The sequence below is a fragment of the Callorhinchus milii genome, unplaced genomic scaffold, assembly GCF_018977255.1.
Source record: "Callorhinchus milii isolate IMCB2004 unplaced genomic scaffold, IMCB_Cmil_1.0 Scaffold2, whole genome shotgun sequence".
Lineage (NCBI taxonomy): Eukaryota > Metazoa > Chordata > Chondrichthyes > Chimaeriformes > Callorhinchidae > Callorhinchus > Callorhinchus milii.
The window spans coordinates 13,924,965-13,952,735 of record NW_024704743.1 but is presented as its reverse complement, the minus strand read 5'-3'; the positions used below and the strand labels follow the sequence as shown (position 1 = coordinate 13,952,735).

The 27,771-nt window shown below is 40.3% G+C and overlaps 1 protein-coding gene across 1 annotated transcript in view; it reads left to right on the top strand.

Annotated features, from left to right (window-relative positions):
- LOC103185533 (golgin subfamily A member 4) overlaps positions 1 to 27,771 on the top strand; it is an 80,078-nt gene that overhangs the window by 46,129 nt on the left and 6,178 nt on the right. Inside the window, 10 exon segments of the mRNA XM_042332455.1 lie at positions 3,053 to 4,646; positions 4,649 to 7,250; positions 8,402 to 8,523; positions 12,402 to 12,532; positions 12,952 to 13,065; positions 15,688 to 15,717; positions 17,568 to 17,636; positions 17,751 to 17,826; positions 19,109 to 19,209; positions 24,291 to 24,377. Coding sequence (XP_042188389.1) covers positions 3,053 to 4,646; positions 4,649 to 7,250; positions 8,402 to 8,523; positions 12,402 to 12,532; positions 12,952 to 13,065; positions 15,688 to 15,717; positions 17,568 to 17,636; positions 17,751 to 17,826; positions 19,109 to 19,209; positions 24,291 to 24,377 — 4,926 coding nt within the window.

Genomic DNA, 27,771 nt, shown 5'->3' with positions numbered 1-27,771 from the left:
GAGACCATCTAGGATCTAGCAGGGCCCACCCTACCTGTTGGGACTTTGGCTTGCAGGGTTAACAGGAGATCAGTGGGAAGAATTCTATCCCCAGTGACAGATCTACCCTTCTAAATCCTACTGACTAGCCAGGCTGGCTGGACTGTCATCAGCAATGCCTTAGAATATTGTGGACTTGTTTGTCTCAGGAACTGGACAACCGAGACTGCTACAGAGAGTTGGAGCAGTTGAAGGATGGTGGTGCAAGCCCAGTGCCATTTGTGCTTCTAAACCAATTCTTGGAACACATCTTTCTCCTCCTCAATTCAAATTTATTTTTTAACTCCAAAAATCTTTTTCTCTTGATAGATAGGTTTCGGCACTGATTACCTTTCACTGGGGCCTCTAAATTCCTGGAAGAAGTTTAGTCAGAAAGGGAAAATGTTAAAGGTTCATGAAACACAGTCCCATAGAGAAAGGCTTGTATCCGTTGGTATGTAATCTGCTGCTGCTATGACCTGTTTTCTTTTGAAAAAATATAGATATGAATGAAGGTTTCAGGAAATTTCAATGTATAAAGTCATGAATCTACCGATAAGCTGGCAATTTAATTGAAAGATTTGAGTAAATATATCAGTCACTGTCAGTTGGGAATAAGCAGCAAGAAGTGCATGTCTAATTTTCCTTTTCCATGTATCAATAATCAAACATGACTTTCAGCAATACATTTGCCACAACTTAATGAAACCTAATGTAATTAGTGTCTGCGTACTTAATTGTTTTATGCTGTTTATGAGCTCTAACATGGACAAGGGCCAAAATAAATGTGAATTTGAATTCATTTGAAGTTTATTAATTTAAACTTTGGTCAATTGAAACCTTGAATCTTTATTAGTAACTTGAAGCATATACGTATAGTATTTGTTTTTTTAATGGTTCCTGCTTGTATTTCCTATGGTAACGTATTGCCTAACTTTGAGTGTCCTATATTTTTATTTAATGGTTTTGTTCACGTTATTTGGGTAATTATCTGAATTCTGCAACATCGAAAGCATTCAATTCTTAAACCAATCCTGTAACTAATTCTCTCTCCCTCTCTCTCTCTTTGAATATGCTCTTCTTACTGTATTTTAACAATTTTAAAGCATTAGTTTCACTTTAATAATATAATAATAATCCTTGCATTTGATATAGTGCCTTTCATATCAGGAGGACATCCCAACAACAACAACAACTTGGATTTATATAGCGCCCTCCACGTCGGACGGCGTCTCAGAGCGCTTCACAGTAACGGATCCCGGGGCTGAGCCAGGGGGAGGGGGAGGAAAGTGACCAAAGGCGTGGTCGAAAAGAAAGTTCTTCAGCCGAGACCTGAAAATAGGAAGAGGGTGGGGGGGGGCGAGACGAAGGGAGTGAAGAAGGGAGTTCCAGAGCCTCGGGGAGTAGTGGCTGAAGGCACAGCCGCCGAGGGTAGAGCGGAGGACTCGGGGGACAAGGAGGAGGCCAGACCCGGAGGAAAGAAGGCAACGCGCACTGTTTTGAGGAGAGAGGAGGTCAGAGAGGTAGGGGGTGCAGAGTGGAGGGATTTGAAGACAAGGGTGAGGATCTTGAAGTCAATCCTCTCTGGGACAGGCTGACATTGCTGTGTGATTTGCACACAGCAATGTTCCACGCACAGCCATGACCAATTTTATTTGAGGGATTGTTAGCTAGGACACCGGCAGAAACTCCCTTCTCTTTTCAAATAATGTCTTTAATTATCCACCCGAAGAAGCAGACGAGACCTTGGTTTAACATTTCATCCGAAGAACAGCACCTCCAACACTGCAGCGCACCCCTAGCACTGCACTGACGTGTCAGCTAAGACAATGTGATTCCAAGTTCCAACTGGGGTGCTTGAACCTGCAACTTTCAGACTCAGAGGCGGGAGTGCTACCACTGAGCCAGACTGACGCACAAGGCTGTGGTTAAGAAAAGATTACACTGGAATATCTTTAATCTTAATCAAAAATCAGTTCTTCCTTACTTCAGCTTTCAAGAAACTCAAATGAAGCAAACTGAGTGGATATTTGAAGTTTGGTGCCTCACAGTAACTGTACAGTACATCATCTCCCAACCTTTGCTGCCTTTATCTGTTCTCTTGATATTACTCTTCCTATTAGCAGATCATTATGTCGGTATGCTGCAGGAAGCCTGTTTTTCAATATCATCAAACTGAATTCTTCAATTTTCAATGTATCTTTACTTACTATCCTTTAGTGAAAGCTGTAAACTGTAATGTTATCTACTCAGATATACCAGTCTGCAGAATCATCAGCATTACCACTTTGCATTATATTTGTGTTAGTTCTTCACTTGATGCTTTGCTCCTCAATGCTACTCGTCTAGTTGGTGCTGATATCTGTTTTCCATCGGAATGCCTCAGTCCAGCAGGCTCTGTGTTTACCAGTAGAATTTGTGCGGTTCCCCATAAATTGAGAGGTGTCTGGAGACAGCAGGCAATTTTCCCCTGATAATTCCAGACTGCAGTGATTATCACTGAGCTGTGTCAGAATCATACAAAATTGCTCTGTTGTAGAATTGATTCTATTTCTGGGATGCCTGAGAAAACTGTTGCCTTTTGTGGTTATCAGATGCCCAAGATCAAAGAGATCAAGGCCAAATGTTTACCTTTAACATGCATTCAAGAATGAAGCCACTAATATAGAATAGTCATTCTAGATGTGCAGAGTCAAGTATTTTGCCTTCCGAAATTCAATGTGTATTGCCCCTTTTATAATATGCAGCATGTGTTGATACCTCCCATTACGAGAAGGATTTGTACGTTTTTTCTTAAATACTGTACTTCAAAGATCATAATGATATTTACAGCTGTATAAATATTGTTCAAAAACATTCTTGTGCCGAGACATTCTAAATTTTAGCATTTGAAGTTCCCATTGGTAATTGTCAAAAATTAGATAATGTTCAGGATCAACGTCAGATGCTGTCATCTTAGGGCTTGCAGATTGCTATCTGAAACGCATTTGTGTTGCAAATATTTTTAAATGTAGCTTTTATTACTTGTTTACAGAGAGTATTGGAATTAGAAAGTTCCCTGCTGAAGAAGTCACAAGAAGGTGAAACACAATCAGAAGAGCTAGGGGCAGAGAAAACCAAGCACGAATTGAAAATTGCAACCTTAAGTGAAAAACACCAAGGTGAAATAGAAAAGCTACGACAGGAACACAAGCAACTTTGGAGTGAAAAAGTGCAGGCAATTGACCATCAGTATACGGTTGAAATAGAGGAACTCAAGGCAAAACATCAAGTATTAGAAGCACAATTAAAGGAGAAAGAAACAGAATTCCAAGCACACATTGAGGAAATGAACCAAAAGACATTAGAGAAACTTGATGTAAAGCAATCTGAGTTGGAGGCACTTTCTACTGAACTGATTGAAACCACGAAAACACGACATGAATTGGAACAACAGTTAGCTACAACGAGGGAAGACTTTGAGACCAAACTGGAACAGAAACAAATGTGTTTTGAAGAGGAAATGAATGTCGCTAGAAAAGACCACAAACATTCTTTAGGTGATGTCGAGAAAGCGCTGACAGAGGAGATAAATAAACTCCGCTTTCTTCTGGAACAGAAGGAAAAAGATGCAGGAGAAGTCCAAGTAGAGGAACAGAGACTGAAACGAGAGGTTGAAACCATTCGAAATGAAGCTGCGGAATTATCAGCCAAACTTGAAATTCTAAACCAGGACCAACAGAATGAGCAGAAAGAATCTTTAGAAAAGATGAGCTGTGTACTAGATAACCAAGAAAAGAAGTATGAAGCCCAGATAGCAGAGTTGCAAAGCTTACTGAGAAACCTGGAGACTGAGAAACAGAATCTTAGCAAAAATATGGAAGAGAAGGAGTTCTCATCTCAGACTCAACTTCACAAACTTACTGCTGATTTAGATGCTTGCAAATCTCAGGTGCAGGAATTGACACAACAGCTGGAAGAAAAAAACAATGAGTTGGTACAGAAAATAAATACCCAGACAGAGCAACATGAAACACAAATAACTGGATTACGATCAGAGATTGTGCAGTTGCAGGCAAGTTTGACAGAAAAGGAACACGCCCTTGATGAAGCCAAAACTTTCCAAAAGCAGCAGGAAGAAAATCTCCTTCAAAAACTGACTGAAGAAAAAACGTCAGTTGAGCAGCAAATTACTGCTCTGCACGCGGAGTATGGAAAGAAAGTAAAATCACTCGAAGGGAAACTCGATAAGTTTAAACAAAGGGATAAAGAAATGCACGAAAAATTCAAGGCGAAGCTGTCCGAACAGAATGCCAAACTGAAAGAAGAGCTGGAAAAGAAACAGCAAGAATTGGAACAAAAGGAGAAATTGTTCAATGAAAAGATTCTGGAAATGGCACGAGCAAGCTCTGCAGGGATTAGTGACACAGTGTCCCAGCTGGAATCTAGTCAAAAGGAACAACTGGAAAGTCTTACTGTGGCTCACAGGCATAATATTGCAGAAGTTACCCAGAGCTGGGAGAAGAAAGTGGATCAGCAGATTGAAGAACTACAAGAAAAGCACGAGATTGAGCTTCAGGAAAAAGAACAGGAAATTAAAGAGATAAGACAGAAGTTAGCAGTCTCCAACAATGAAAAGGAAGAAATGGCTGGAAAATAACAGAAATCTCAGAGAAATTTGCTGCAAGTGCAAGCAAGACCCAGCAATTCCAGGTGGAGCTAAAGAAAACATCTGCTCAGGTTGATACTTTGACTAGTGAGTTGAAGAAAGCAGAAGAACAGAACAATAGCCGCATTTGTGAAGTAGCCAATATGTTGCAGGAAACGGAAAATAAACTACAGTCATCGGAAGCCTTGCTTTGCATAGAAAAGGAGAATTATGAAAAACAACTTCAAGAAAAACGTGTGGAACTTCAACAGAAAGAAGCTGAATCTACGAACCTGCTGGAGAAATTGATGAATTGTGTTCAGGAGACTGATGCAAGAATGCAACTGCAAAGTAATGAATTCTGTGTAAAATATGACGGTAAGGTCACCGCACTTAATGACCGGCTGAAAGATTCCCAAAATCAGACAGAGAAGTTAAAAACTGTACTACTTGAAAGGGTCAATATAATTGGGGATCTGGATGCTCAACTCAAACAGACAGTAGAACAAAATACCTTGTTGAATGATTCAGTACAGTGTATGACACAACAGCTGCAAGATCGAGAAGAAGAAATCAAGACCTTGAAAGCTGAGCTGCAAAGTGTTGCTACAGAGCAGGACGCACTCCTGCAAGAAAGCAAACTTCATACTGAGGTACTGGGTGAGAAGGAGACATGTATTGCAAAATTTACAGAAGAACTGGCAGAGAGTGCAGATGTGCAGAATTCTATCACAGAAACGCTAAAAGAAAAAGAATCCCTGGTTGTGAGCTTGGAGGGGCAAGTGAATGATTTGAAGTTGCAGCTTGCAAATAGCATTGGCCTTGCAGAGAAGGAAGAAGCCATATCATTGCTCAACCAACAAAACAAACTGGAACAGCAGAAGCTTCTGGACCAATTAGACCAAATGTTCACCCGTATTGAAGCGCTCACCCAGGAGAAGATCTCAGCCCTCGAGCAGGCAAACCTGTTCAAAACCAAATTAACAGAATGGAAGAAAAAGGCTGAGTCAAAATTCACACTGAATAGCAATAAAATGAAGGATTTACAGGAAAAACTTGAACTTTCTGTCAAACAGAATAAAGAAAAGGTTGATCAATTATCTAGTTTGACAGCAGAGGTGGAAAAATTGAACACCAATCTACAAAGTACTAAAATTGAAGTGGAATTTGTGCAGAGCGAGAAAAAGAAAATGGTAAATGATCTAACTACTGAGCTACAAATAGCTCATTCTAGAGTAGTAGAACTAGATCAAGAAATTGTCATGAAGTCCAAAGAGGGTAAAGTTTTAGAAGAATTAAGAAAACAGCTGCATCAGAAGGAAGTTACATTGGAGGAGATGGGTAGGCAGCTTCAGCAAACTCATGTTGGAGCTTGTGACCAGGAAAACTTGTATAAACGTACCGAAGAACAATTCCAATCACTACAGGCTGAAATCTCCCAGAAAGAGAGTGAGTGGGAGCAAAAGAGAACAGAACTTGAGAATAAAAAGGAAGAGGACCTGAAGGATTTAGAAAGCAGGATGAAAACTGAGTATACCATAAAGATAGCTGAACTGAAGAAAAAAGCAGAACAAAAGATTGCAGTCATAAAGAAACAACTCACAACCCAATTAGAAGAAAAAGAACACTGCATAATAAGACAAGATGAACAGCTTCAGGACTTGAAACAAAATGCAGAGGAAAGAGAAGCGACCATGCTGACCTTAGAAAAAAAGCTGAATGTATTGGAAACTACAATGGGATCAGAGAAGGAGGAAAAGCAAAGGTGGGTTGAGAAACTAAAGGAAGAAATGGAGCTTGAGAAAGAGAGCTCGCTGAAAACTTTGAGAGAAAGCTATGAGGAACAAGTTACGGGTCTACAGATGGAGGTATCCACAAGAAATGATATCGTGCAGAAATACAAAGAAGAAATTAGTGCTTCTGAACAAGAAACTAAAAAGGCACATTCAGATCTTCTAACACGTCTGGAAAAACTTGAAGAGGAAAAACAAAACCAGAAAATGGACCTAGACAAGCTTCGATCAGAGCTTGAGGAACAGAGGCAGAAATATTTCATCCTGTCAGAACAGCAAAATAAGAGATCTGGTACCTCAGATAATGTTATGGAGCAGTTAAAGGTTAAAGCCCAACAAATCAATGAGATGGAAAAGACCAATGCAGAACTACAGAAACAAATGGAGGAAAAAGAGATGACTGAAAAGTCACTACAAACAAAAATATTGGAGCTAGAAAGTAGTTCTATCTTAAAGGAAGACATTGAGAAGCAACTTAAATCAGAAATTAATTCTCTGAGAGAAAGCTCAGAAAAACAGATGAAAGATCTCCAATCCCAGTTAGAGGAGAAAATCTCTTTGCTTAACATCTTTGAGGAGAACTCTGAAGAGAAATCAAAATCTTCCACAGAATTACAAAAGCTGTTAGCAGACTTGCAAGAGCAGCAAACAGAATTGCGACGCAAGTTAGAAGAGTCAGAAAATGACAAACAGAAGGCACGCAAAGAGTATTCCAAACTGCAAAAGGACATGCGTGCCTTGCGGAAAGAGCAGGATGCGGAAGTGGAATTAGTTAAAAGGGAAATTAGTGAAGAATGTGAAAAAAAAGCGAAGTAAGTGTTCACAGTATAACGAGATTTTGGGGGGAGGTGGGAATTTTGAGTGAATCTTGTATAGTTTTGTTCTAGTACCTCTTGAGTTTTTTTCTGCTAATTGCTAAAAAAAAACAATTCTACAGGAATCATCTTGTGGAAATTCTGTATCGGTTTAAAAAAAGGAATAGTGAAATGCGCAGGTTAGGATTAAATTGCATTTCTTGGGAGGTGGTGGGGGGGGTCCAATATTTAGGTAGGTAAAATACCACCATTTACTATCTCATTTTTGCCCAAAACATATCAAACATATATAATCATCATATGTTATATATATATTACTGAAATTCATAACACAACAATGAGTTTGCTGCTTGCAGCTTTGAGCTTCCTGGAGGCCCCAGATGAGGTAAATTTCAAAGTCCTCAGATAGTTTGATTTTATTTGACAATGAAGTTTGGTCCACATGTAGTAGAACACTGATTTACTCTTATACAGCACTATGGGAGAATATGTAAAAATGCTTAACAATAAACCTTATGTCCTTCACAAAGGTTAATATCTCAGATTGAATGGGGGCCCAAGTTTGATGGTGGTTGGGGTGGGGGCCGAGAAGAGTAATCAAAGCTCAAAGAGGCAGGTGTTCAGGCAAGATTTGAAAGCAGTGAGAGTTGGGCGTGGGGAGAGAACAAAGTGGCTTTATCTGCCTGTGGTCGGGCAGGGCACATGAAGTTCTCTGGAGTTGGCAAAGTGGTGGGATTGGCTGGGGAGTAGAACTGCAGGAGGTTGCAGAGCCTGCAGGTGATGCAAGCTTGTGGAGGCATTTAAACCTAAGGATAAAGTTGATCAATTGGGTGAAGGGACCATGGAGCTGCGTGAGGAAGGGGATGCTGAAGTTCACGATAGTTGACAAAGTGGTGGGTTTGGCTGGGGGCGTAGAGTTGCAAGAGATTGCGGAGACACAATGCAGCCTAGTTAGGGATAGAGTGAATTGTGGAGCTCTGCACAGTCTGAAGGTTGTGCTGTTAGGGAGGCCAGTGAGCAAGACGTCAATCAGAGTCATTTTGAGTCATCCTGACATGAGCACATTATTGCTAAGTGGGTAGATTATTCCTGGAGAATAATAATGGCCTGTCTGTCTCCCTTTGCTGATGCTGTTATTTGTCTTGCAGGCTGGATCTGGAGGATATGGAGATGAAACACAACTCTACTCTCAAACAGTTAATGCGAGAATTTAACACACAGCTCGCTCAGAAGGAACAGGAGCTAGAGACTTCTGTCAAAGATACAATCAGTAAGTATGCAAACAAGAAGCAATCATGTCTGAGCACATCAAAATCAGTTCTGAATTCCCTCCAGACTCAGGTTTTCGGGTTGGCTGCTGACTTGAAGCAAATGAGGCATGTTCTTGTCTACTCTCTAGGGACCTACTTCCCTTAGATTTTTTCCCCTCTTCTAATCACCAATTCTCATTTCATTACTATCATTCTACCATGCTGAGCTCCCTTTTCATTATTCATGTTACCCCATTGTACGCATGTGCTGATCTTAAGCACGTAATTTGTGTTGTCCTTCATCTATTATTTTCTCTGGGGTCTAGTAGTTTTCCTTCTATCGCTATTGGGACGTCCTCCCGACATGAAAGGCGCTATACAAATTAATCTTGTTGTTGTTGTATTCTTATTATTCCCTCCTGACCCCAATTCACCCCACTCAGTAGCATTACACTTTTTTAGGCTTTGCTTCACTTTTACCTGTTCCAACATGTTCACTCAGTCTCCTCCAATGGCTCCTCCATCTATACCCGTACAGTCACAAGTGGTATTCTTCAGTATAGTGCCCTTGGTCCTCTCTTCTTGGTCCTCTATGCTTACTTTGCTGACATCATCTTGCCTTCCCCCCCGCCCTCCATCCTGAAACCTTGACCTGACTTTTTCACCATGCTTTCAGACAGTTTTTCTCCTCCCATCCTCAGCTACTCCCCCAGCTCAGACTCAATCAGTTGTGTGAAGCACTTTACCATTCTCCCAATGTCAAAGGCCCTCCCTATATATATGTAAATTGTTTATGTGCCCAGATAGATTCAGACTAAGAATAGTGTATTTAATGCTACTCTTCATGCCACTCAATAAATAACTGACTTAGCCGGAGTTGCTTCTAGCTAGAAATGTGCAAAAGTATTTGCAATCTGTGAATTCTTTTGGGAGCACGGTTAACTACTATCAGCATTGGAAAGTTTGTCAACCATTCGTAATGCCTTATTTTACAAATAGTAATGGTGTCAGTGAGCTGGAAGAGGCTGTACATCAGGTTAGCATTCTTGTGCAGCAGAATCCATTCCTGTGGTTTCTGTATGTTTAAAAATACAAGTATGGAGATTCTTCATGCAAAAGAAGAACCCAGGTTTCTGTAGCACACCTTCCAGTGATTTGTTGAATGAACAACAACAACAACAAAATTACATTTGTAAAGCCCCTTTCACGTCAGGACAGACAGAGTTACGGACCCGAGCTGGAGGTCGGGGTCGGGAAGGGTGGAGGGCAGGGGGGGAAACAGGGAGATTGAAAGCACGGTCGAAGAGGAAGGTCTTGAGATGGGTTTTGAAGGTGGCAAGGGAGGGATGAGGAGAAGGGACTGTGGGATGGAGTTCCAGAGGGTGGGGGCAGAATGGGGGAAGGCCCGCCAATAGTGGGGCAAGCGAGGCGGGGGATGTGAAGCAGGCCGGAACTTGTTAAGCAGAGGGAGCGAACAGGATGGTAGAGGGTTAGGAGGTTGGAAAGGTAGGGGGGAGTAAGACCATGGAGGGCTTTGAAAGTGAGGACCAAGATCTTGAACTGTATTCTCTGTGTGACGGGAAGCCAGTGGAGTTGGGCGAGGATGAGGTTGATAGGGTCGCTGAGCCTGGTGCGGGAGAGGACACGGGCTGCAGAGTTCTGGATGATCTGCAGCCTGTGGAGGGAGGAGTTGGGGAGGCCGACAAGCAATAAGTTTGTATAGTCGAGCCTCGATGTAATGAATGCGTGTATGAGGGTTTCGGCAGCCTGCGGTGTGAGACAGTGGCGGAGCCGGGCGAAGGTGGGGGAAGGCAGAGCGGGTCATGGAGCAGATGTGGGGTAGAAAGGATAGTTGAGGGTCAAACAAGACCCCAAGGTTCCAGATTGGCTTAGCAAGGTGGAGTGTGCAACCATGGATGGTTAGCGCTTGAGGTGTGGAGGTGCTGATGGGAGCCAATCAGGAGAGCCTTGATCTTGTTGATGTTCAACTGAAGAAAGTTAGCTCTCATCCAGGGCTTGATGTCTGACAGTGGTCCTGGAGTCAAAGGTGGAGGCAGAGAGGTAGAGTTGGGTGTCATCCACATACGTGTTGAAGTTGACCCTATGTCTGCGGATGATGTTACCAAGAGGGAGCATATAGATATTGAAGAGAAGGGGACCAAGGACAGAGCACTGAGGAATGAAGTCACCGAACCAGCCTGATGTACAGATTAATTGACCACATCTTGTTGCGAAGTGTGAAAGATTTAGACTGAGGCAATTTTATTCCAAAAAAAATTTCTAAATAAGGAGCATGCTCTGTTTTCTGTGCGGCTGGAGGAGGCTTTCAAGCTGGATTTAGCTGCATAGTTGTAAATCTGTGGGCTAATGAGATGACAATCTACTGGACAAGCGGATCAGTTTACAGTAACAAAGCACGGAAAGAACACAGTTTCCCACTGGGTGATCTCGATCGCGAATTTGAAGGAAATTTTAGATTGGAATCCATGCACTTAGTCATATGAATATTTAGAGAGCACCTCAATACACATCAACTGACCTCCTCCTCCTGATCAGTTACTGAGCAGCATTGGAAGGAGACCAGGAGTAAGTTACCTATTCCTCCTCCTGGTAAGAGATTTATGCATGTTGTGATGAAGGAAAAGCTGAAATGGGGAGGGTGGGGGAGTAGAAGGGGAGCAGAGAATTGAAGAGTGCGTGGTGTGTATTTCTATAAACTGTGTGAAGCTGCATGTACATTTAAAAGTGTTGCATTGCATGAGTGAGAATTAAATTGCAATGTGTAATTCACTGTTATTTTTATACTGTAAACATCTTTTATTTGCCTGCTTTGGAATTCAAATATTTCTGTACTTTTTTCTGGCCAAACACTGTTCATTGTTTTTATACACTTGAGATGTTTTTACATACTTTAGTTATTACAGCTTACCTCTGTCTGCAGGTGAGTTGTATGTGTTCATGAAACCAATGAGTACTTGAGACTTCATTTAAAAGATTCTTGACCTTCACAGGATAAGAACTAAATTAACTCTGTGAACATCTCTAGTTCACGGGATGCAAATTCTCTCTATGTTTAGGCACATGGTGACATCACTTCCACTGGCACAGCTCTGGCTTCAGCCAATGCTGCTGCAAGTATTCTCCGTCATTGATTCATAGCTGGTGAGTCTACTTATAAAACCAGCAATCAAACAAGCATAAAATTTCGGCTTCAGTTGAGAACATTCCAGAGTTACCAGAACACACTTCGTGATAAATGCCAAAGCGTTTGGAACCAATGGATTTATTTTCTAGCCAGTTTTTTGTACATTTTGCTTGTCCACCCACATTGGCTGCTGCTAGATTACTGAGGAATAATCTCAATATCTTTACAATCGAAACAGATTGTGTGTGCAACAGACTTCTAAAAGATCCCTGTTAAATTTTACCTCCAGTTGAAATGCTGATTATTTACCAAGTGGAAACTAAGTATAGGAAGTTCCATCTACAGCAGTGGTGGCCAACCTTTATGAGTCATGCTCTTCACTTTCACAGACAGGCAGACAAATTCAGGGTTATAACTTTCTCAGACAAGTTGGAAGATTTACAGGTTTTATGAACCTCTTGATACCAAGAGGTTCATAAAAGTCAGCTCACTGAAATCAAACAGTGCCACTGCTTAGAACTTTTTATGTGCATCTTAAATGATGAAAACAATATGAATTCCCTGTTAATTCTGTATTGGAAAGTTGAAAAACATTCAGTATATTGCATCTTTCCAGAATGTGTACCAATAGTGGGCTTAGTCTTTAGATTGACACTTGTTCTATCTACCATTTGTGAAATGGCATACTATTCAAACCTGTTGCATGCCATGTTGAAGTGTGGTGTTTTTCTGATAAGCTTTATAAATTCCCAGGCAAAGCTCAAGAGGTGGAGGCTGAGTTAATGGAAATCCACAAGGAGGATGTAAATCAGTTGTATCGAAAGATATCTGAAAAGGAGGATGATCTAAAAAAGACTGCAAAAAAATACGAAGAACTTTTGCAGGTATGTAAAGGCACTGCTGTGAGATAATTGTCGTTAATTGTTCTCAGTGCCACCTTTATTTTTAGTGGAGTCTAAAATGTGGACATTTAGAACAAAATTCCTTAAGAAGGAAGTCTGTTAGAATTCATAAGATATCTGCTCCAGAACTCAAGATCAGGAAGAAGGCTCTCGCTATCCACTGAGCACCTTCCTTACTGTTTAAGGTAAAACGCCAACTATGGCCAGCATTAGGGAAACGTGGGTAAGAAACAACTTTGCCTCTGTGTTGATAGCTGCATCTGCCAATAATTCAACAGTCAACGTGGCAATAGCCAGTTCCAGCTGCTTTGAAACTAGATGTTGACCTCTCCATCGATGTTTGATTTTTATCCCCAATCTATAATTTAAATTTGCCAGTACATTTCGTTTTTTCTTTTCAGTCTCGAGAAGAAGAAATGGCTGCCAAAGTTACGGAGGTTCAGAAGCAGCTGGAAGAACTACAAACCCAACATCAGCTGTTAGTGTTTGGTGAGGAGAATCCGAGTGTAGAGCAGGTGAGAGGCTTTTGTTGTTGTAAATTAGTATTAAACTATAAAGAATAATGAGAATTCTGACCAACAGGAGAACAGGATTGGATTACTCAGCTCATTGAGCTAGCTGCAGCATTTATTAAATCATGGCAGCTCTAATACTTTTAATTCCATTGCCTGTAACCTGTGTTGACCTTGCATATAATCTTATCAACTGTGGATCACATGATACGTTATGTAGATCTATTTAACATTTAGAGGATGAATGGATCCAAGTCAAGCATAACTTGATGCTACATATATCAGAACATTTGGAGTTAAAATTCCTTCAACGTCCTGTGTTTTTTTTAAAAAAGTTGACCCTTTGTTTTATCCAAAAACAGTATTTCATAGGAATTTGTTTCTCTAGTTTCAATAAATTAGCGTTTTGTTTTAGAAACGCTTAACGTGCTGAAGATATTGTGAGCCTTTGCTGCTACCTTTACTGCAGAAGTCCTGTAGCTCAGTGGTTCGCAAGCAAGAAACCTGGGTTTGATTCCTGGCAGGGTGAAACCTTGGGCAAGTTTCCTTACTCCACACGCCTGATAATAGTCCCTCAAGAAAAAAAACAATAATAATATTGGTCACTTCAATCCACGACTGTTTGTGGGACACTGCTGTGCGCAATTGGCTGCCACGTTTTGCCCACAAATATACAGTCAATTCACTTTACAGTATATTCTCTAGAAGACGTGAAAAGCGCTAAATCAAATGCAAGGATTATTATTATTTATTATTACTTCCGCCACTGAAACTATCTTTTCTAATCGTTTGGCCAAATTTTTTATATTCTAATAGCCCTCAACGTTTTAACCTCTTCCATTTTAATCTCTGAGTTTATGCCCTCTTGTTTTTTTTTCATATACTAATGGGGATATGTTTCTAATATTAGTCTTCTCAAGACCTTTCACAATTATTAAGACGTCTATTAGATTCCGTCTTTACCTTCTATCTTCCTGTGAATGTACACTACAGCCTTTATGTGGCTCATGTATCCCTTCTACAATGGGTCACAAGACTCTGTACTCGAGATGGTAGAATTTGGAAGGAGGAAAATATGGTATAATAATAAATAATAATTCTTCCATTTGATAGAGCGCCTTATCACCTTGTTAAGATGTCTCAGAGCTTCACAGGTTACACTGAAAGTGGTGTGACTGGATATATTGCTGTTGTTTTGTGTCCTTAATCTATCCCTTAGATACGGGTTTGGGATTGCCACCTAGCCTCCTCCAAAATATATCTGGAGAATGGTTTCTCCCTCTAACCTTTGCAAAACTGATTTAGTACTATCTTGGTTTGGGACATAGTTGACAAAATCATTTTGGGGATTTCCAGTTGTCATGACTGTGTCACTTAAAATGTTTATTTTTTAAATTTTAAGATACTATCTGGCAAAGAAGTGCAAAATCTGCATTCTTTGTGGCCAAATGAAAGATTTTCCCAACTGATACTTTTTAAAGGTAAACTCTGTGTGAGCCTCTGTCCAAAAAAAGTAGTAACGCATGGCATATTGGAATTCAGATAAATATTTGAAGTAGTTTTGCTTTTAATTTTCCAGTAAAATATCACTTAATGCAAGAAAAATTCACACAACTACTCTAAAATGTGGGTATATATGCTCTAACTTCAACTATCTGTTTTTATAATTTGAGTAGTTGTAAAATGTGTTGTTAAAGCAAACTGACTGCAAAGTAGGCTGACTGGCAGTTAATAAAACTGAAATAAGTTAAAAGACCCTTCACAAAAGAAACCTAAGATTGCCATGACTTACACTTAGTCAACGAGAGAGACTCCCAATCAACGAGAGAGACTCCAACTTGGAATGTTTCTGTGTACCATCTCACCCTCTGTTTTCCTACAATCCGTTTTGGCTTATCTGCTTCCAATGTTTTTTGTCTTTCAAAGTGATCTGTTGCCTTTTTGGATTTCTCCCAAAAAGTTATGTGAAAGCAGCATCTGGTTTAAGCCACACTTAAGATTGCTGTTTAGTTTCACCTCCATACCTCAATTGTTATTTGATTCTGCCAGCGGGGTTTAATTTAAAGTTCTAAGCTCATTGTTTATGTTTTTTTAAATCTGTGTATAAGATAACATAGATTTTTATGACCTGAAACAAATCTACAAAGCCAATTTTATTTTGTGCACGAATGATTTACAGTCTTTTGCTGCGTGTATCGTGGTCTGATCTGAGCATGCATGATGTCATAGCTCCACCAGATGGAGAAGCATTATGTTAATTTGCCTAAACTTTGCGTGAAATATCTAATATTAGTTATACTTATAACTTGTATTTATATTAGTTATGATAGTTCATTTGGACATTTGTTGCCTTTTAAACTAATCATAGTCTTTGAATATCTGCCTCTTTCATGTCTTTTGACTTTTGCTATAGTAAATGTGTGTCTTTAATTAAATGATGAATTTTCTGACATCTTTCCAGAATTAAGTTGGATTTTTTCATTGTGTGAGAAATTGTGCTGGGATAAATTATTTCCATATGTCTATTATACAATGAATCCAGAAACCATTGACAAGGAATTCAAGAATAATTGTGTCATAAGCTATGTTAGAATTTTTATTTCCTTTTTTTTTTTGGTTTCCCAGGACCATCCATTTACAGTGACAGAATTGCAGGTGAGATTGACAGTACCTGAATTTTGTTTTGATGACTCTCACTGATGTGGTAAAGCACAATACCATAAAACTCACATAAAACTCAGTCGGGACCATAACATTTAATGTGATTCAGCAAAGTCTTGAGTTGCAGGCAATCTTGTATACATCATATAATCAATGATCTACATTGCGAATGTGTAATTCAATGCAGCCGGTAGGTGTGCATGAGTTGACGAGTCAAGACTTCGTTTCCTGCAATTCAATGCGTTGTGAAATTCAATTTCTTTGTGTTTTTGTGGGAATCTAATGTGATTTTACTCTTAAACTCCTTGATTTTCTATAGAGTTTGAAGTTAAATAGAATAGTGCTAGAATAACAACTCACCAGTTGTGACAAGTGCTTTCTAGATGATCCTCTTGATATGAAAGTTGCTTTACATGTTTGTGACGTGTTTAATTAGCAGATTGTATTTCCTGCAATCTACTTGTATGTCTAAATTAACAAGCTCATATCCACTTTTAAACATTCAAAGGAAAATGATTCAGGGCTTGCTGGAAAAATAGCTGCTTCTTATATTGTGTGGAAACATGCTGTTGCCTTAAATTTAAATTCTACAATTCTTTATTAACATTCCTAAAAGTCTGAGTGACTTGACACCTCTGTTTCACCTAAATCTGTTCCTTAGATTCCTTCTCAGTTACCCGTACCCATGAGCAATTAACAATGTTTGAGAAATATATTTTAACGATGTTTTGCCACTGTTGTGCAAAGTGTCCCATTTGCAGTTATTGCGTCAAGGATGTGTATGAGTTAGCTCTTCCGTTGACCTTGTGGGTAAAGGCAGGGGAGCACGAGGTCAGCCAGCTGAGAAAGTCTCAGGCTCAAATCCCTGTTTGGCCTGAGGTAGCAGCTTAGGGCATTACTTAAGGTGCTTCAATTGGCCTAAGTTTTAGAGGGGAAAATCTACCAGGTTTCCTGTTCCTGATCACTAATATTGAGCCCCTGCAGGAAAGTATGTGTTCAGGATGTGCACTTGGCTGTGATTGGTGCCTGCCCTCCATTGAATAGGCTGTCAAGTCTGTCAAGTTTTGTGCATGAATAATCTTACGGTAAAGTTACCTCAGTTTCACTTTCCATCATTTTCCAGTTATTCCACTAGATGGCAAGCACTGTCAAAATGAGGCATTCATTTTGAGATAAAGAATTGGGGCTAGCAGCGGTGCTAGCTCCTGTAGTTAGCCGGTGTCCATATCCAATGAGAAGAAAAAGAAGCAAGTATCCTCAGGAAAGGCTGGATGGAGAAATGGAAGAAATTCAGGGGAAATGAAAAATGTTGATATTATGAAAAGTTTAACCATATAAGAATAGTTAAAACATTAAAATGGTGGAAAACTATTGTGAAAGTGGACTGTGCAAGTAGATTGTTTTGTCACCCTACATTGCACAGCTTCACCGCTAGTCTTCAGAACCTGCTGCTTGCCCCCAGTTCGTTATGCTGAAATGAATGCCTCCTTTTCACAGCTCTTGCCATCTAGTACAACATGATGGAAGTGTACAAAACTAAGGTAACCAAGATTGGAAAGGCCTAGAGCTTAAATTAATATATTAATGATAATAATAATAATCCTTGCATTTGATATAGCGCTTTTCACATCTTCTAGATGTCTCAAAGCGCTTCACAGAATACACTATAAAGTGAATTACTTGGTAGAAAATATCTGGATTTCAATGCCAATGTAATATAGGTGGTATTTAAAGTCCATTGGTAATGTTTTTGTCAGAAAGTCGGGTGCAACATTTGAAATCTCACATTTGTAATTTGGAGTGAAATCTTGTTGGTGTTTCAGTACTTCTGTTTGATCTTCCAGGCGCATCTGGCACAGAAGACTACACTCCTTAATGATGCCCGGCTCAAAGAACAGGAGTTCGGAGAACAGGTAAAGGCAAATGATTTGTTCCCCAATTGAGCATTTTCTGTCACCACAAACATTAAATGAGATTAGTTTCTACAGATGCACACTCATTCGATTACTTTTCCTGGATTCTTCCAGATTCATTCACTTGAGGATCAGCTTAGAACCTATGAAAAGAGTTCCTATATGTCACCGCTAGGGACACCATTCAGAGGTAAGATTAAAAAGATCATTCAGTTTTACAACTACTCATATTTCTATTTTATTCTTCACGTAGGGAATTGTCTCAAAGTGTTTTACTAGGACAAGATTGGAGAGAGGGCCATAGGCACATTTGAAGAGGTAGGGTTTGAGGTAGACAAAACGAGAAGGGGTAGGTGGAGTGTAGAGGGAGTTGCCGAGGTTAGGGGTGTAGGAACTGAAGGTTCGGCCACCGATGGTCGTGACGAGGGCATTCGGTCATGCTCCTATTTCACTCCCCTTCCACCCTCCCTGCCCTCCACCTGTCCTGATGCCAACCCCCAGCTCAGGTCCTAGTGAGGGTGAGTATCTTGAAATTGATCCACTGGGAGACAGGAAGATAGTGGAGACTGGTGAGGGAACCAGGTGATGTCATGCAGAGTTTTGGTATGGGTCAGGATGCAGGAGGTGGAGTTGTGCATGAGTTGCAACTTGTGAATGGTGGATCTCGTAAGCAGTGCATTTTGAAAAACCTATGCAGCATGTGGCGAAGCGATGAATGGGTTCTTTCTCTCTCTCCACCCCCGCCTCTCTCTCCCCCCGCCTCTCTCTCCCCCCCCCCCCCCCCCCCCGCCTCTCTCTCCCCCCCCCCGCCTCTCTCTCCCCCCCCGCCTCTCTCTCCCCCCCCGCCTCTCTCTCCCCCCCCGCCTCTCTCTCCCCCCCCGCCTCTCTCTCCCCCCCGCCTCTCTCTCCCCCCCGCCTCTCTCTCCCCCCGCCTCTCTCCCTCCCCCGCCTCTCTCCCCCCCCCGCCTCTCTCCCCCCCCCCCCCGCCTCTCTTCCCCCACCTCTCCTTCCCCCTCTAATGAAATGCTAGGTTATATCAATAGGAGCATAAGAGTATAAAAGCAAACGGGTAATGCTAAACCTGGATAAATCAGGAATTAAGCTGCAATTGTCTAGTTTTTGCAACCCATTGAAGGAAGGATGTCAGGGGCATGCAATTCATTGGATACCAGGTGCTACTTATGGATAGAAATTGGAGAAACTTTCTAGAATTAGGTAAGCAGGATGTTCCCCTTCAAGGAAAGAGTGCACACTCCATTCCAACAAATTTCTCTGGGATTTCCATGTTTAGGTGTGATGCATGGAGCTCTATTTGGTTTGAATACTCTAAGCATTGTGATAGATTTCCACATGTGTTTGACACCCGCTGACCCCCGTGTTTTTTGGCTGACAAAAAAAAATTGACTGAAATAGTTGTAATTTTTGGATTTAAATGTTTTCATTGATGTCTGTCTCTCTGTGTTCATAAACAGATGTAAGTTTCAATGCCGATGGCTCCATGATAACTGAGCCGACAGAATTGGAATATTTAAAGAAAGTGCTTTATGAATACATGATGGGAAAGGAAACTAAGGTATGGCACCACTGGAAGCGTTTCTGAATGCACATACATGCAGAGACTTGTATAGTTACAGTGTCCCATTGAATTTATGCTTTCTAAAACAAATTGAAAGGTATTTACATAAAAGGTACTTGTTTTATTTTAAATCCTTTTTTCAGCTAATTTTTTTGAAATATTCTCTTACAATATTTGAGTGACAATGACCTCGAACTGTAAATGGCTATTGAGAGAGATAGCATTACCATGTTTAACGTATCAGTCATTTGTGACATTATTTCAGCTTGATAATACTTGCATTTTTTAAAAAAATTGATAATGTAAGAAGTAGTGTAAGCAGAATATTTAATGATAACAAGATCACCTGGTGGTTATAACACTCGTACAGCTGGTCTGTGAATTACTCATGTAACGCGGTATTGGCCTAATAGCTGACAATCCGTATATACACAAAAGCAGCCCATGTAAAAACTTTGCAATAGTATGTCCATCTTTGAACATGTGACCTCTTTTTCTGCCTTCTAGACATATCTAAAAGTAGTACAGTATTTAAGCTTACTTACTATCCTGTTGCATATCCTCTAGATCTCTAAAATTATGGTATGTTATCATCTGTGATATCATCTGCTGACATTTTGAACCTCATTTTTCTTGTTCAAAAATGTATTTTTAGGTCAAACCTTTTGTACATGTTAGATGGCAGCCCTGGTAGAACACACCTCTCATGTTTGGGCTTAAGTCCAGTGTGAAATAGAAAAGATACAGTACACCCAGTGACATTACTTCCAGCGTTTTGCGCACTACATATTGCAAGCTTCATTGAACTAATTTCCTGTGTACGATCCACAGGAAGTACCAATAGTGTCACTTATGTCACTTGATTTACTATTTACTTAATCTCCTCTTTACTTAATCTTCGTGGACCTGCCCTTGCCTGATTCGATTCCTATCTCTCTCACCGTCTCCACTTTGTTGGCTCCAACGGTTTCTCCTCCAGCACCCGCACTGTCACACCTGGCGTCCCCCAGGGCTCTGTCCTTGGCCCTCTCCTCTTTAATATCTACATGCTCCCCTTAGTGACATCATCCGCAGACATGGGGTCAACTTCCAAATGTATGCTGATGACATCTTTCTGCCTCCACCCTCAGCTCCAGGACCACTGCTGTCCTGACAGACTGCCTGTCGGACATCAAGTCCTGGATGAGGGCAAATTTCCTACAGTTGAATGTGAACAAGACTGAGGCCCTCCTGATTGGCTCACGCCAGTGCCTCTGCAGCTCAGGCTCTGGCAACATCAACCTCCATGGTTGCACACTACAACTCACCAAACCAGTCAGGAACCTCGGTGTCTTGTTCAGCCCTCAACTGTCTTTTCTTCCCCACATCCAAGCCATGACCCGCTCTGCCTTCCCTCATCTCCGTAACATCGCCCGACTCCACCACTACCTCACCCCTCAGGCCACTGAAACTCTTGTTCATGCCTTCATCACCTCCAGGCTCGACTATGCAAACGCTCTGCTTGTCGGCCTTCCCAACTCCTCCCTCCACAGGCTGCAGATAATCCAAAACTCTGCAGCCCGTGTCCTCTCCCGCACCAAACTCCGTGACCCCATCTCCCCCATTCTCGCCCGACTCTACTGGCTCCATATCCTTCAGAGGATCCAGTTCAAAATCCTGGTCCTCACCTACAAAGCCCTCCATGGCCTCACCCCACCCTACCTCTGCGACCTCCTAACCCCCTACCAATCCGCCCGCTCCCTCCACTCAGCCGGCTCTGGCCTGTTCCACGTCCCTGACCCACCCGCCCCACCATTGGTGGGAGAGCCTTCAGTCACTCTGCCCCCAACCTCTGGAATTCCATCCCTCAATCACTCCGCCTCACACCCTCCTTAGCCTCCCGTCTCAAAACCCTCCTCTTCGACCAAGCCATCGGTCATCCCCCTCCCTTCTCCCCCCCTGACCCCAGCTCGGGTCTGAAATGCTGTACACTGTCCAGCGCCTTGGGACGTCCTCCCAAGTATAGTGAAAGTATAGTGAAAGGCGCTATACAAATGTAATCTTATTGTTGTTTATGCTACATACAGGAAGTGACATCAGTGGCACCTCCTGCACATGGTGTTCACACCCATGACATGAGTTACGCACAGGAAGTGATGTGAGCAGACATCTGCAAACACAGATGTTGAATTTTTTGGTGCTTTGTTATTACAAGATCTCTAAGATGTTGGACCAGAATGACAGTGTGGTTGCCCTTTGCTTTCATAAATGTAATGATGCTATTCAGAGGAGCATATTCCACAGAAAATTAAATTTTTTTAACAGTTAAAATAATGTGCATATGGTTTAGATTGAGTGCATCAACAAGAATTTGTTCATAGTGTTTGAAGGAACCTGTTAGCAACATTCCAATTTCAAGTGTGCTGTGACTTCATTCAATTCATATGTCTCCTATGGAATCCAGAGAATTTTCACATGTCCAAATAATTTACTCAAATGCATCTTAGCTGAGGACTGCATTACCTTTCTAGAGATTCTGTTTTGACAATGCTGTCTTTTAAAGGGCATATTTTTCAAGTACATTTCTTTTGCATGGCATTAAATTTCCCCATCAGCAACAAATCAGCAAAGTTAGGTAATGTGTGCCATTGATTTTGTTTTTACAGTTTCTTAAGTCATTCCATTGCTGAGCTGCATTGGGGCTCTCTCCCCCCACCCCGTATGAGATTTTTACATGGGGTTTAAGTAATTGATTGTGGTGTGCTGTTTTTCTTTAGTAGGTATATCATTGATATGTTACGTTTTTAACTTTGAAGACTAAGTTTCTTTAAAATATAATTAACAGCTAGCATACAATACAATTTATCATGCGTCTTTCACATCAGAGCATGACACAACACACTTCAGGGTGCTGGATGGGCACCTGAACTGGGGGTATGAGCCAAAGGGGGTCGAGAGGGAGGAAAGATGATGAAAAGCAGGTCAAAGAGGTACATTTTGAGACAGGCTTTGATAGGAGGGATGGCGGGAGCAAGTCGGGGAATTAAGAATTAATTCCAAACAAAGGGCAGAATGACTGCAATCCCGTCTGCTGATGGTAGGGTGGATACATTGGGGGACATGAAGCCAGTGCTCGCCGAGCGAAGGGAGTGGCCAGGTCAGTTGGGGAAAGGAGGTCACAGAGGCAGGGTAGGGCGAGACGGTGGGGAGATTTAAAGGTGCAAACAAGAACCTTGAACTTGAGAACGGGTGATAAACTCACATGTGCAGGGGAGGACACAGGCATAGGAGCTTAGGAGTTAATGCGTGACGTGCTGATAGTGAACATTGCATGGCTACCATATGTGGAAGATTATGCATGGATAAGAGTTATTTGGGAATGTGTTTTCTTTACAGCTGTTGCATATCTTGGTTTTTAATACACATGACATCTCTTGTGAAGTATAGTTTTTGGCACAGTTTAAAATGTCTCATTACTCCAGTGCCTTATTTTGTATATATGTTTCATTGTGAGTAATACCAGCCATTCATTTCACATCAATTAAATGTGGTCAGATTTAACAACTTTAACACAAATAGAGAATTCTTGAGCCTGCCCCACGGCTCTTTTTGTGACTCAGTGGTGGGGATGATCTGCAAGTAGTAGGTTTCAGTGAACTTTGATAATGTGTGTATATAATGGGAACTCTCCAGTGTCAGTACCGCAGGCTAGTTGGCAAGCTACAATATTCAGCAGTTCTCTCACTGATGTGTTGTGACCTCTGGTTAGGCAACACCGCAGGGATGAAGTTCATCAGCAAAGTAAGACTGCTGGAGGCTCAGCAAATTGAATCGATTGGTAAAGCAGGTTGTCCAAAACCACAAGTGTCCAATGGAAAGAAAGTTATCATCACTTCATCTCCTCAGTACTTTGGAAGTCTAACCAATTTTTTAAGAAAAAATTCTAACTAACGAGATCAGATTCTTTTTGCAAGTTGTGAAATCTGTGAACGTCATTAATGCTGCTACCGTACCATTAACATTTTTCCATAATAGGTGCATTTTGTAAATGACTTAAGCAAGAGAAATTCTCACGTTAGATTAAATAAAATTCCCTTCCACATAGTGACTCCGCAGGTTAATCCCCTCCATACCTTGATCAAGGTTTATTTGTTCATTTTTGTGTGTGTTTGCTCAAATCATGATTGCCAATCTGTTTTCTATATCTAGAGATTGAACTTTTGGGGTAGCTGTGTCTGTACTTGGATGTTCAACAACTGAAACTTTTTTCCCTCGTATTTAGCTTTTCAGTCTTCTATAAAATTTTACTAATGTTTGTTATGACTTCAAAGCAAGATTTGGAGATCGGTTTATTTGTTCAGTCCTTTTACACTGACGGTTTAATGATCCTATCCTCATTGAAAAATCAGTGCATATTTATAGTGATGTTCAGTCTTCATTTGTAGTGTTTTTTTTGTATAAATTAATTGTGATCTGTTTTACCAATAAAAGGGAAGTCATACTTGCTGAAAGCAGTTTTATTGGTTGTAACATCTGGAAAAGGCTTGTTTCCCAGGATATGCTTGAAAAACCTGAAAGCAATTATTAATACCTGATTATGGTCAAATTTCAGTTGGTCTGGAGAATTCTCACAACTTAATAACTTACTGGAATTAACACACATACAATGTTTATATAACAAGTTACATAAATCCAGATCCTGATCAACAAACTATCCTTTTAACTTTGTGTACATAAACACCAACATTCTGCAATGTGCTTTAAAACAGTTGCCTGTGTTGGATGACAATTTATGATTGCAATTTTCAAGGGGATTGTTCTAGGAAGATCTTCATCCTTCCTCAGTAAACTGCTTCAGTAACTGTGACTACTCGATTGAGAGTTTAGGGTTTCAAGTAGATAGCTGACTTGTTTCATTCTAAGACTGGAAACCCTCGATATATTTTATGTGTCATGTCTTTTTTAAAAGTGAAGCGTGTTGAGCAGGACTAGTGTCTGAAGCCCTCAGTCGCTACCTGCCTGAAGGGTCTATATAAATTCGAGTGATTGTTGTAAAAATTGTTGCATTTTCAGAATTTCATTGCCTTTTTGTATTCCAGACATTGGCAAAAGTTATAACTACTGTGCTGAAGTTTCCAGCAGATCAGACGCAGAAAATATTAGAGCGGGAAGATTCTCGGTCCACGGTGAGATTAAGCACACTACATTATGATTATTAACTATGAATGAATGAATTTATTAAACCGATTGACCAATTGATGTACAATGTGCTGATTTTTCAAAGTAGAGTAAGGCTCTAATCTTAATTTTGATGGAAACATTTGTCACAAGGGGAAGCTAAACAGACAGTTCAGATTTAATTATTTTACACAGAAAGTTAGCAGTGTGTGTAATGGGCTACCTGGAACAGTTTTGGAGATAGATTGTCAGTGAATTCAAGAAAGAATTTGATAACCATTTGATGAATAATTCAAATGAAAGGTATAACTAGTACAGAATCATGTATTCCTTTGGGAATGGGCCAGATGGACTACAATGGTCTTTTCCAGTCCTGGACATTCCTGTGTTTCTGATAAAGATTAGATTTTAGGACTCACCTGAAAAAAAAAAATTTTGAAACCTAATCCATGAGTGGGTGCCCCCTGTTAAACTTCACTTTGATGTGAACTATATGAAATGTAACAGAAAATAAAACCCTCTTGCAGCTGCACTGCTACGTGTTAAGCGGTCCTGTCATACATATTAGCGATGTGACAATGTTATTTTATACTATATAGTCTGTTAACTGCATTTACAATTCTTCCCATCCCCCCTTCCGTTTCCTAAGGCTACATGCATCCTGTAGCTGAGAGAACAAGCAGTAGACTGATTTATTTTTATATATTAAAACATCTAGGAAATTGGGTGAAAACATGTTTGGATTATTGCCACTTCACCTCCAGGACCCAGGTTTGAATTCAGCCCAGACTGATGGATTGGAAGTCTGCGCTCCATTTTATCAATGGTCCTAAATGAAAACTGATTAAGCAATTTCAATCTCAGTGGTTCTTAAAATAACTAAATGTTCCATTCATTGCTTTAATTTGATGTGCTCAAAGTTCACAAAAAAAGCATACTACTTGAAAACTCCAGCAATATTTTTATACAAAGTTATCTCAAATTATATGAATTGCAGCAGTTATTTATGTACCATTTGCTTACACATACTTTGATAGTCGCTTCCATCATTCAATTAACCTAATGCAATTTCATCAGTAATATTGCTGCTTGTCAAATCTTGCTTGATTCACTCTGCTTCTTATTTCCCAGAATCATGGAAAGTTTACAGCACAGGAGGCTATATACTCCACTTCCATTCTTTGTTCTGTACCCTTTAACATATCCTCTATAAAAATCAACCATTTAATAACTGCTAAAACAAGAAATCTTTGTAAATTCTATAAAAATTATGTTGCAAGACTGTTACTGCCCTCAGACAAACAATTCACGCTTTACCTTCCTGGTTTACAAAAGCATCTTGATAGAAGTTAGAAGATGTTAGAAGATAGTTGAGATTAGTTCCCACAGATTCAATGGTATCCAGTGACATCTGTATAATCCATTTTCGGTTTATCTGCAGTGTACATATATGTTCTAGAGATATAAAGACAGATTGTAAGAACTTTTACAAGTATATAAAGAGGAAATAGATTAACAAAAGTAAATGTGGGTCCCTTAAAGGCAGAGACAGGAGAAATTATAATGGGGAATAAAGAAATGGCAGAGTCACTAAACAAATACTTTGCTTTTGTCTTCACGTTGGAAGATATTAATAACCAGAAATAGTGGGGAACCAAGAGACTAATGTTAGTGAGGAATTTAAAGAAATTAATGTCAGTAAAGTAATAGTACTAGAGAAATTGATGGGACTAAAAACTGATAAATCCCCTGGACCTGATGGCCTGCATCCTAAGATTTTAGGTTTTAGGTGGATGCATTGTTTTTGATCTTCCAGAATTCCCTGGATTCTGGAACTGTTCCCGTTGATTGGAAGATTGCAAATGTAACACCGTTATTTAAGAAGAGTGGAAGAGAAAAAATGGGGAATTATAGACCAATTAGTCTGACATCGGTGGTAGGGAAAATTCTAGACTCTATAATTAGGGACGTCGTCGTGGGGCACTTAGAAAATCATAATATGATTAGGCAGAGCAAAAAACCAACACGGTTTTATGAAAGAGAAATCGTGTTTAACAAATCTTTTAGAGTTTTTGAAAATGTAACTAGCAGGTTAGATAGGGGGAAAACAGTGGATATAGTGTATTTAGATTTTCAGAAGGCATTTGACAAGGTGCCACATAAAAGGTTGTTACATAAGATTAGGGCTCATGGAATTAAGGGTAATATATTACCATGGATCGAAGAATGGTTAACAGGCAGAAAACAGAGAGTAGGGATAAACGGGTCCTTCTCAGATACAGCTTAAATGAGTGGGCAAGAAGGTGGCAGAGGGAGTATAATGTGGGGAAGTGTAAAGTTATTCATCTAGGTAGAAAAAATAGGAAAGCAGATTATTTTCTAGAGGGGAGAGACTAGATAGTGTTAGTATTCAGAGGGATATAGGTGTCCAATCACAGAAAGTTAATATGCAGGTACAGCAAGCAATTAGGAAGGCTAAAAGCATGTTAGCGTTTATTGCAAAGGGGTTAGAGTACAAGAGTAGGAAAGTCTTGCTGCAATTGTATAAGGTCTTGTTGAGACCGCACCTGGAGTACTGTGTGCAGTTTTGGTCTCCTTATCTAAGAAAGGATATACTCGAGTTAGAGGGTGTGCAACATAGATTCACTAGGTTGGTTCCTGGGATGAGGGGGTTGACCTACAAGGAGAGGTTGAGTAGACTGGAATATAGAAGAATTAGAGGTGATCTTATAGAAACCTATAAGATTCTTAAGGATCTTGACAGGGTAGATAGTGTGAGATTGTTTCCCCTGGTTGGAGAATCTAAAACTAGGGGTCGTAGTCTCAGGATTAAAGGTCAGCCTGAGTTGAGAAAACTCAGTTTAGAACTGAGTTGAGAAAACATTTCTTCATTCAGAGTGTAGTGAATTTATGGATTTCTCTACCCCAGAAGGCGGTGGATGCTCAGTCATTGAACATATTCAAGACTGAGATAAATAGATTTTCAAAAACTAAAGGAATTAAGGGATATGGGGATAGGGCGGGTAAATGAATTAGGTTAGAAGATCAGCCATGATTTTATTAAATGGCGGGGCAGGTTTGAGGGCCGAATGGCCTATTCCTGCTCCTATTTCTTATGTTCAGCCGAGTTTTCAAACAATGAATTTAATTTGTCCTTTCTCCTGTTTGGGGAAGAGTGTCTTAATAAATTTTGAACAATAGTTGTCTAGACAGCATTTCATAGTGCCAGAAAATCGGGTCTCAAAATCCAATAAATAATCGTCAACCTCAGACCAATAGGATATTGCCTGATCCTCATTTGTCTTGGCACACAAATTCTTTTCATAAATGGAATTATTTTTGTAATTTAGATTGCAAGTAGACAATTAGGTTCATCTTATGCAGGCTGGCTGATTTAATGTG